Here is a 10161-nt window from a genome sequence, read left to right as displayed (position 1 = left end):
GCTTAATGCGTATGAAAAAATGGCGAATGTTTATAATGTTAAAAAAAAAAAAAATGTATAAGGGTTAAATGCTCAATTAATTCTTTTCGACCACTAAGATGGGAATGTTACAAATGAAATCATGTTGTATATGATTTAATTATACAATACATGCTTCTCATTGTATTATTTATGTCTTATAATTACGGAATTATGGTATTTAACTATTGCCTTATTATGTTGGCACTTAAGCAATCTTAATACAACACAATCCAATGGATGAGAAGACATAGTTTCCATTTATTTATAAATTACCTTTTTTTCTATTTTTTTTTTTTTTTCTTTTTTTGTTTACCTCACAACGAATAAATATTTCAATTTCGACGTAATGAATTTTCATTTATATCAATTGGGGATGTGAAATTTTATTCCAAATTATGACCAGCATAGAGAAAACGAATCTTTGGAGATACTACTACCAATAGTTATATACAAGACTACATTCCGATATATTTTTACATATTTGAGGAACGTTTGAAAAATTCTTGAAATTTAAAATTATTTGTAAACATGGAATTGTTTTGGTCCCTGGTTCTGAAAAAAAAAATATTCTAAGCAAATTTGTAAATGAAGCAACAATGAAATGAATACTGCATTAAAATGTATAGAGAAACATTAATATTTCTATTTTATTAAAATGATCACAGTTAATCTTAATATAAAAATGATAACTATAATGTTGGATCATACAAAATTAGATTGTATGTTTTAAAATCTTATCATCCCAGGAACATGACAACAGTTGATCGTTGTACCACGTGAGTCCTCGTACAAAATCTGTATGTCTATTATCTTTATAAATAACAGTACAATCTTCATTTGTATCAAGAACTTTAACTACAATATCATCGCAGCAACAAGCTAACTGTCTTGACCTAAAAAACGCGATAGATAATTGTAAACTCTTTAAATTATGAAAATAAAATATCCTAATTGATTTACTGTCCGATATTATAATTATCAACCTTTAAAATTAGCGACAGTAAGTACGATAATTATCAATGATATATGCATGGAAATAAGTGTTTAGATATTATTTGAGGATTGATTATTATCATGTAAAAATCATGTTAAATTTCATTGTATTACCTTTCTGGATTTGGATTAAATAAAAGCTTATGTATTGATCTGGAAAATACTAATGACTCAAATAACACATCGTCCGTGTTTCTAATGTCTATTAATGTGACGCTTCCATCGTTTGCACCTATCGCTACAATGTTATTAGAGACAGGATTGCAGGATACCGACGTCAAACCACAGCCATCTTTTTCGAAAATACCTTATAAAGTATAGAAAAAAAATTTATATACGAACGAAAATGTTCAAATATATGATTTGGCATAAATCTATATCTTTCGAAGAAAGAAAACGTACATTGCGCAGGTTTTCGTTTTCTTGTATCCCACATCAAAGCACTGTTATCTAATGACGAAGATATAAATACAGAATTACTTCCTTGTTGTACATCAATTCCAGTTACAACATCTATATGACTAGAATGGAATGAATCTATAGACATTAGATTAGATATATCCCATACCTTTATACTACAACAAATGAAAATTATTATTTCTATATTTTTCTCTAGCGATGAGTTCTATCTCAAACGAGATAACGGGAACTTACCAACAATCCATTCCACCGGTCACTAAATGTGCATTGTCAGAAAATACTGACACCGTTGTAAGGGTATCGTCATGTTGACAAGCATATCCTAAAGATTGTAATTCCTGTTGATCCAGATCTGGTATTTCTACTAGGCCCAAAATTTGTAACAGACCGCTATCTTCGCCGATTACGAATTTGTCTTTCTCTAGATATGCTCCGGTAGATATACCACTTATAGTTCTAGTCGTTAAAAAAGCCTTGCATCTATTAAAGTCTGATATATCATTATAATACCACATAGTACCAGCCCAGAAACGATCTGTCATATTGCTAGCACCAAGAATAGCGCTATTTTCTGTAAATCAATCAATAATCGCCCGTGTAAACATATATTCTACGTTCGATATGTAATAGATTATGCTTAAATTCATATAAAAATGTATATTACATTGAATATTACCATTGTATACTAATATAAATTGTAAATGTTTGTCGGAAAACGGTGGACGATCAGCCGGTGTTAAATTTCTATAGATTTCGGCATTTAGATTCGGAGCGCTTGTAGTATCCATAATCTTAAATCACTTATTATAATAATTAATTATTATTATTATTATTATTATTATATAAATTAAAATGATTCCGATGGCAATGTTCAAACCACGCGTTTGTTCAAATTACCCGGAGAAAAATCGTAAACTCTGTTTAAACCTACATTCACGTAATATCAAGTTGGCAGAAACTATATAGACTTTTTGGATCTCTAAATGTAACTTACGATTCATACGCCATTGGTAATCTTTGTGGGAAATTAGCGAATTAATGAATAGCGACGCTATCGGAGCGACAATATCATTGGCCGAATACATTTTTCACACGGGCAAATGACGATATCTTTTTCGTTGCATTTATAATGCCAATTCTCATGTTAAAATAAGTCAAATTTCTTCTTTAAACGAAAAGAAAAAAAGTCGGAACAAAATAAATATTTAATATATATATATATATATATGTATATACGTATATATATATATATATATATATATATATATACAAATGGATTGATAAACGCGCGAAATTTAATTGTACAGTAAAATGAGAATGTATACCGAGACATGTGATAGGACGATATCGATATTATTGAGAAAACAAAAACGAAAGGTGTATAAGCATGCATATGTATATTAGATACGAAGTATTTAGAAAAAGAGCAATTGGAGAGAAAAAATTAGAGAGTTTATAACAATTGCGAAACGCGATAAACGGCTTAGAAAAAAAAAAAAAAAGACACCCCGTTGGAAGATGATTCGAAATTGTCTCGAAATTGAAAGTTACATATTCTCGTACAACGCTAGACGACTTTTTGTCGAATTGTCGTGGCTCTTGTTTTGCTTTCGTCTTGCTTTTCTTCCCTCCCCCCCCCCCCCACTCCTCTAGACCTTATTTTCTCACCGTTAAAATTTACATGTGGTCTGTAAAAGTAGAGAATATGATTACCGCGGTAACATCGTCGTGACGTAACGCGTCCAAGTACGCCTGATAATTTCCGTCGTGACGCATGCGTATTCGCTCGCGAGAAGAGAGAAAAATTGGAATTAGTTGAACGGAATCTCGGAAAGCGAGTACGAGGAACGCAGTGGTGCCGTTTTAACAATATCACTGCGAACACACGGAAAGTAAAAATCCATTAAGTCACTGTTAATAAAATAGAAGAAACGAAAGCTCTTTACACCGAGGTGACGCGATTCAACGTCCATTGGATTGTCGAGCGACATTGAAAAATATAGGATGGCGAAGCCTGCGCAAGTTTTAATTATCGAGCCGGAAAACGAGCTACGATTCAGGGGTACGAAAGATCAACGATCTTCGTAATTTATCCTATTTATCGACAACGCCTTTCTTTTTTTCTTCCTTTTTTTTCCTCCTCTATCCATCCCTCCTCCTTTTTGTCTGTTTATAAGTTTATATCTCTTTGAGATATTTAGTCGTACAACTTTGCTTGTATATCTCACGCGATCACACAACAAAAAGTGGCCGATTCATTCGAACGAATCCGAGTGCACACGGTGCAGCACATTGCGTTGTCAAGATGACGTAAGGACATGGAGATAGAGTTAGAGAGAGAGAGAGAGAGAACGAGAGAGAACGTTTCTTCCCGAATGTTTTCTTACTGTTTAACGATCCTTGCCAAGTTTAGAAATTTCAGTTGGAGAAAATCCGATAAAAAGTGCCAAGTCGCACTTAACCCTATTCGCGTTAATCGCTGTCAAAGCCAAGACGATCATTTTATTGTTCGCTTCTCTTAACTTTTTACTCCCCTCTCTTATTCTCTCTCGCTTCTTTCTTTCTCCCATCTTCTTCTTATCCAGCACGTATATGGACTCTACTATCCTCGTTTGTATATATATATATATGTATATATGTGTGTCACTCCCCACCCCCATTTCTTTCTTCACCGTTTACCTTCGGTCTTGCGTATATTTTTGGTTACAGATTTGCCTTTTCGTATTTAAAAATACGCGCATAATTATACATGCAGAGTTAGATGCATTTTTGTGGCACTGCCATTAATGAATTTTGCATATGCTTTTCCCACGTTTCATGTAATATCCACTAACACATATCTGTAATCTTTAATCAAACCATTGGTCATATAAAAAAACTTGAGCGCTTCGAACTAGCTTATTCCAGTGAAAACATTCTGCTTATATCATTGTTTTTGTCAGTGTTGCATTGACAGTTACAACATGTAACCATACCATATCTAATATTTTTATCAACATAATGATCTCTAATTAGTATTACTTCACTAGAATTGTTTTATGTTCTACACGATGAAAATGTAAAATGGTAATATAGTTTTAATTTACACATTATATATATATATATATATATATATATATATATATATATATACATTTACTAATTATATATTATTTTATAATGTATCTATTTGTATTATGTATCGATATTCCTTGAAAGAAGTAACTACAGCAAAAATTCTTTTTAGGTCCGTTTACTGGAGCTCCAGTCACATCTTACATAAAACTAATAAATCCTACCTCTGACAAAGTATATTTTAAAATAAAGACGACCGTACCAAAGAAATATTGCGTACGTCCTAATTCTGGAGCTTTAAAGCCAATGGAGGTCGCCGAAATAGCAGGTTAATTTTTAAATCTATTTAAATGTCGGCTGATAAAAACCCTTTGTCAAAGGGTGCGTTATAAAATAGAACATTTTGGATTTTAGTGTGCTTACAACCTTGTGATTTTGATCCAGCGGACAAAAATAAACACAAATTTATGGTTCAGAGTTTAATAGCTCCCGATAATGATTCAGATGATTATTTAAATAACGATGTCGTATGTATCATCAAAAATGTATCTTTAATTATGATGCATCTTTATTACCATGCACATCAATTTTGCAGTGGAAAGATACGAAGCCAGAGCAATTAATGGATTCTAAGTTAAAGTGCGTATTCGAGAATCCGGTAACAACTACTGCTGCAACTAAAACAACTACAACTACTACGACAACCAGGTCGGATACTAATACGAATAATGAGAAAAATAAAGGTACTGGTGATTCTGTGAAATCTTCTCCAAAGGTAAATTCCAATGATTTTTTTGAATGTTGCAACCTTCAAGAGGAAAACATTATTTATACTATAAACGTTACTCTTTAGGTATTGGAAGAAACAGAAGAGAAATTGTTAAAAGCTGCACAAGAAGTCACTCAGCTTAGAGTAGAGGAAAGTGCTCTTAGGCAGGAGAACCTTCAACTTAGGGTAAATGATAGGAAATAATTTTCTTTCATATTTTAATGATAATTCGATAAATCGTTTGTACATTTCCTTTTTTCTTTTTTTTTCTCTCTCTAACATAATCAATAATACGTATTTATTTTTATTGATTAGCATTGACACTTATTTTTTCTTCTTTATCAACAGAGAGACTTAATGAAATACCGAAACGCAGCATTGGAGGAAGCTAGAGGTTTGCCCGCACAGAACAGTAATCAGTTTTCTCCGACGTCAACTAGTTTTCTCATTGCCGTTGCAATGGTCATAGTAGGCTATTTGTTGGGAAAACTAATCTGAGCAGTCCTTATTCTTTAAATATACATCGGCACATCCCTTCTTCCCCTACGTTCTTAGTCTGTCCCCCTGCCATCTTCAGACTGCAAAGACCAATAATTTCAGTCGTACCATTACTTGGTTGTTCATTATAAATTGTATTAAAATAGTGGTCTGCATTAATAGGGCTATTTCCTATGGGAATGTGCTTTGTCCGGTAAAGCAGCATTTGAAACTTTAAATCCTTTTTTAAGAAACGGTTTGTTATGTTCCAACCAAGCGATTATTTTCCAAGCGACAACCCAACGGTTTGGTATTGAAGTCACATTAGTTAATTGTTAAGCATCTAAGAAATGTTACTGATTTAAGTAGAAAACTTAAATAAATATCGAGTAGCATGTCTTGGATAAACGTTTAGGAATTTATGTATTCGTTAATAACACATTTCCCACACATACACTTCTTACAAAAGGATTTTCGCTTTAAAACACTTGCCTGCGTCCTGTGTCTTTGCTACCATGCCACCACTAAACCGAACCGATTACCTATACAAAGTATTTTCATTTGAAGAAATTTCAACAAATTTTTTGACAAGTTTTTCCAAATAGTCCAAAAATCTACCATTTATTGAATTTGAACTCTACTTTTAGATCCGCGCTTTTAGATCTCACTCCAATTAATCGCGAATATTCTAACATATTTCTAATGACTTTTTTCTTTTTTTTTTTTTTTTTTTTTTTTTTTATTAAAGTAATTGAAGAATATATAATAATACCATTTAATGAGATCAAGCATCATTGTAAACACTATGTGTGTTCTATAAAGAATAACTCGGGCACGTTAACACTGTGATAGGTAATAACGCCTTATTCATTCAATTGTATTTCATTTTGATTTCAACATCCAATGTGTTAACTTGTTCATTCTACATTTTCTATGTAGTTCGATTTGCTCAAAGATATTTATTTGGAAGATACAGCAGAGAGGGAAGGGGGGCTGACTGAATAGTAGTGGTTCGTCATTGTCCATACGGTAGTGGTGACTGCATCAACCAGCAGTGGCATATAATTTAAGAAGTTAATGCATTGAATTTATGACGCTTCAGTGTAATTTTTATTTCTTTATGTTTGTCTTATAAAAATTAAAAATAAAGATATCTCGGATGTCACACTACACAATATTTGTACTTTGTACCTCTCTGTCATTAAATTCTTCTTGAATCTAAAGTGGAGCATGGCTTACATGGACACGGTATCGCTCGGTTTCTTTTTTTTTTTTTTTTTTCTTTTTTTTCTTTTTTTTCAATAAACGAAGAAATAAGAAGAGAAAGGGGAAAAAAAGTACATATATATATGCTGAAAGAAATACACTTTCAATACATTGGCATGCTAAAAATTATAATAAATAAAGTATGTCTTCGCACTTGGTATACACAAAATTTAAATGTTTATATATTTATGTTAAGAGATATAGAAAACAACAATGGCGAACTACCTATTTGTAATTTAACTAAATTTTCAGTTGATTTCAGTTTTTTCTCCTCCCACAATATTTTATAAATTGTCTTTCATTTATAATGAATCATAATTATATTTCTGTAATGTACGTATGTACATACGTATATAATACGACACAATGCAATTGTGTTCGTTTTTATTATTTATACTATTATTTATTACAAGTACGTTGAGATCTAATACAATCAACCTGAAGAAATAGATTTTGCGAAAAACGCCAGACGATTTATCAGATCTTTAACAATTCTTTAACAATTATTTACGACACAAGAAGGATCGTAGGTTAATATATAGTTGTATCTTTAAGGAGAAGTGGAGGAGAGAGACTTGACATACACATATATACACACACACACACACACACATTATTATATATCGGCTTTCCGGTGTTACTTAACGAGAAGAGAGAAAGAAAGAAAAAAAAAAGTCGGCAAAAATAATCCGTGCCACGTTTTTCTGTACATATGGTACTTACTCGTGTCTATAATGCACGTCTGTTCTGTGCATTCGCGTATTAATATAAAACCGTTTAAGATTCTATAATAATAAATAAGTAATAGTAATAATATAAAACGGTTGAGATCTCTTTAATGAGATCTCCGTCGACGATCTCTGTAACGAGTTGAAAATATACATTAAATAATTTACTTATATAAAAATGAGAGAGAGAGAGAGAGAGAGAGAGAGAGAGGCAAAGAGAGAAGGAACAATCCAATGGATTATATTCACATATTTTGCTGAAGAAGGCTCGAATGAAATCAAAACGAAACGGCACTCGCGCCTTTTCATTTGTCCGAGGATTCGTTTCGTTACGGTATCGCTCGAGTTTCGTCAATATCTTTATAAAAAAAAAATATCTCTTTTCATTGATATATTTCATTAATAATATCTTTTGCGTCAGAATTGTACGTCCGTTAGGAAAAGTATTAAACAAAAAAGAATCCGACAGACGTTGTGTATCGTGTCATTTTATCATCGATTTCAATATAAACATTAATTTTAATAAACTTTATCAGTAGAACATTACCGAATTTTTATAATTAATTTGTAAGCCTGTAAAGAAAGGTCGGATAAGCGCGATAAGTTTTCGAAAACGAGAAGAAAAAAGAAAAGAGAGAGAGAGAGAGAGAGAGAATCGTATGGCCCTAGCCCGAAGTAGAGTAGGTCAGACCGTAATCAGACCATCCTCGTACACACGCACACATACATATAAACACGTAACGACTTTGTACGTGGCAGAGAAGTGGGTGAATGGAGGAGGAGTGAAGGTGCCACCGGGTGGTCATCATCGAAAGGGTGGAGAAATCTACACACTGCAGTGGAGAAATTATTTCGAGTGACGCGCAATCTCCTCTTGATCTTTATTTTCGATTTTCTACCTTTGCGAATGCCTACGTCGCCTGAGAAAAAAAAGGAAAAAAAAGTTGCATCAACCCTCCACGCCTGCAATGTCCCTGAATATATGTTCTCGTCGATATGCAAAACCATTTCTTCGCATGCATTATGCACCTACCATAAACGTGCTTCCTGCATCGTGTTTAACTCAGCCTCGCAACGAATTAATAAATAATATAAAAAAATGCAAGAGCTACTTTCTTTAAGATCGTTAACTAATGGAGAGTAGGCGAAAGGTGTTCCAATTCGTATCAGTTTCCATTATTTTATCTTTTTCTTCGTTTCATTACGAACGAAATCATCGATGGTATATCATGATATATCAATTTCTATTTCAATTTTTTAAATCCTTCGAATCATTTCTTTGCTAAATTATCCAATCTATTATCATTGACTACCTGAATATGAAAGATAAATAATAAAGATAAGGAGAAGAAGAAATGAGGGAGGGAAGGAGAGAGAAGTTTGGTTTATTTTTGGCTGACGATTCATGATCCTTCTACTCCTTCACCGTCACATGGAACACCGCTAAAAAAGTCAACGAATGACGTGTGCCCGTACTAGTGGGACGTTCGAGCGCGAACTGAAGTGCGGCTCCTGGCTTCCTCGGTTACGTCGTGCAGATAAATCAGAATCGGAGGAGAGAGAGAGAGAGAGAGAGAGAGAGAGAGAGAGAGAGAGAGAGAGAGAGAGGAGCTGTAAAAGGAGGGAGGTGGATGATGCGAGGGGACGGATGTGCAGCGCAGAACGGAGCCTGATCAGGGTGGCGGTGGCAGTAGAGGCCGGCTATTGATTTCAAGGGTTTCCTTAGTCCCCCGCCTTGCCGCTGAGTGCCCGACGGTTCCAGGTCGCCCCGTACTATTCCCGGGGCCCGATACTAAAATCGTTTCCCTTTCTTTACCCTCACGGCCTCTTTTTTCTCTTCTTCTTCCTGATCCCTGAAAGAGTGTTACATTATTTTAAAGATAACCGTTAAATATAAAATACTTTTCTAAAAACGACTAAAGTTGATACCTTCACAGAAATATGTACAAGATGCCACCATCAAATCTATGACCACTTTCCTATCTTCCAGTTAAGATCTTCATCATCGGATGGTTTTTATAGAACCCTCGTTGGGAGGGTTAAGCGGGGGTAAGAAAAAAAGAAAACAAAAAGAAAAAGATTATATAAAAAAGATCGTGCCTTAGAGCTCGCGGAAGGGTTAGAGAATGAGCGTGGTGGGGAAGGGAGGGGGAAGATTGGTTGGCGTCGAAGCAGGCGGTGGTCCTAGATACGGCACTGCGCGAGTTGGCCCGAGCACAGACGGATCCGCGGGGTGAGCCGTCGCTCGCCATACGTCGAACTGGGTGGCCCGCGTTGGGGCGTCTCCTTTTATCAAGGATCGGTGTCGTGCAGTCGAACGGGGGACGACCACCGCCTTTTCCTCGATTCCTTATCCCCGGAAAGCTTTTCTTTCTCTCTTTTCCTCGACATTGTTTCTCGGGAATTCGCGAAGGAATCGGTGGTTCGTGCGTT

The 10161-nt window shown here is 34.4% G+C and overlaps 2 protein-coding genes and 1 long non-coding RNA gene across 5 annotated transcripts in view; 1 reads left to right on the top strand and 2 right to left on the bottom strand.

The window, feature by feature from the left end:
* Window positions 1-608: 608 nt before the first annotated feature.
* Window positions 609-3947, bottom strand: LOC118449924 (methylosome protein WDR77). 3 transcript variants are annotated; one of them, XM_085661560.1, is made up of 6 exons: window positions 3822-3947; window positions 2111-2234; window positions 1669-2005; window positions 1417-1589; window positions 1129-1321; window positions 609-914 (listed from the first exon to the last, which is right to left on the bottom strand). In XM_085661560.1, exons 2-6 carry the CDS (start codon window positions 2220-2222, stop codon window positions 734-736), a joined length of 996 nt encoding a protein of 331 aa, XP_085517686.1. In that variant the 5' UTR covers window positions 2223-2234; window positions 3822-3947; the 3' UTR covers window positions 609-733. The 3 variants fall into 3 exon arrangements, with proteins under 3 accessions (XP_085517686.1, XP_085517687.1, XP_035741028.2); XM_085661561.1 differs by lacking the exon at window positions 3822-3947 and adding an exon at window positions 3148-3271; XM_035885135.2 differs by lacking the exon at window positions 3822-3947 and adding an exon at window positions 3103-3225.
* Window positions 3234-7031, top strand: Vap33 (VAMP-associated protein 33kDa). The gene is made up of 6 exons (XM_035885149.2): window positions 3234-3496; window positions 4661-4816; window positions 4903-5015; window positions 5084-5263; window positions 5342-5443; window positions 5606-7031. Exons 1-6 carry the CDS (start codon window positions 3439-3441, stop codon window positions 5753-5755), a joined length of 759 nt encoding a protein of 252 aa, XP_035741042.1. The 5' UTR covers window positions 3234-3438; the 3' UTR covers window positions 5756-7031.
* Window positions 6046-10161, bottom strand: part of LOC118449933 (uncharacterized) — a 4505-nt gene continuing 389 nt past the window's right edge. The window contains exons 1-2 of the long non-coding RNA XR_004840526.2: window positions 9658-10161; window positions 6046-9581 (exon numbers count right to left, since the gene is read on the bottom strand). The exon at window positions 9658-10161 is cut by the window's right edge and continues 389 nt beyond it. This is a non-coding gene — a long non-coding RNA (uncharacterized LOC118449933). The remainder of the gene's footprint in view (window positions 9582-9657) is intronic.

The sequence above is a fragment of the Vespa mandarinia genome, chromosome 15 (genome assembly GCF_050613455.1).
Source record: "Vespa mandarinia isolate Hongniang chromosome 15, ASM5061345v1, whole genome shotgun sequence".
NCBI classification, from domain to species: Eukaryota; Metazoa; Arthropoda; class Insecta; order Hymenoptera; family Vespidae; genus Vespa; species Vespa mandarinia.
This window is presented reverse-complemented; position numbering and strand designations above follow the sequence as displayed.

What these genes read in the sequence shown, in the direction of transcription:
- LOC118449924 (XM_085661560.1), bottom strand. Translation starts at nt 2,222, where the DNA reads ATGGATACTACAAGCGCTCCGAATCTAAATGCCGAAATCTATAGAAAT. An exon ending in AAAACGAAAACCTGCGCAAT is followed by an intron (nt 1,322 to 1,416) that starts GTACGTTTTCTT and finishes ATACTTTATAAG; the next exon opens with GTATTTTCGAAAAAGATGGC. An exon ending in TTTAATCCAAATCCAGAAAG is followed by an intron (nt 915 to 1,128) that starts GTAATACAATGA and finishes CGCGTTTTTTAG; the next exon opens with GTCAAGACAGTTAGCTTGTT.
- Vap33 (XM_035885149.2), top strand. Translation starts at nt 3,439, where the DNA reads ATGGCGAAGCCTGCGCAAGTTTTAATTATCGAGCCGGAAAACGAGCTA. An exon ending in CTGTGAAATCTTCTCCAAAG is followed by an intron (nt 5,264 to 5,341) that starts GTAAATTCCAAT and finishes GTTACTCTTTAG; the next exon opens with GTATTGGAAGAAACAGAAGA. An exon ending in AGGAGAACCTTCAACTTAGG is followed by an intron (nt 5,444 to 5,605) that starts GTAAATGATAGG and finishes CTTTATCAACAG; the next exon opens with AGAGACTTAATGAAATACCG.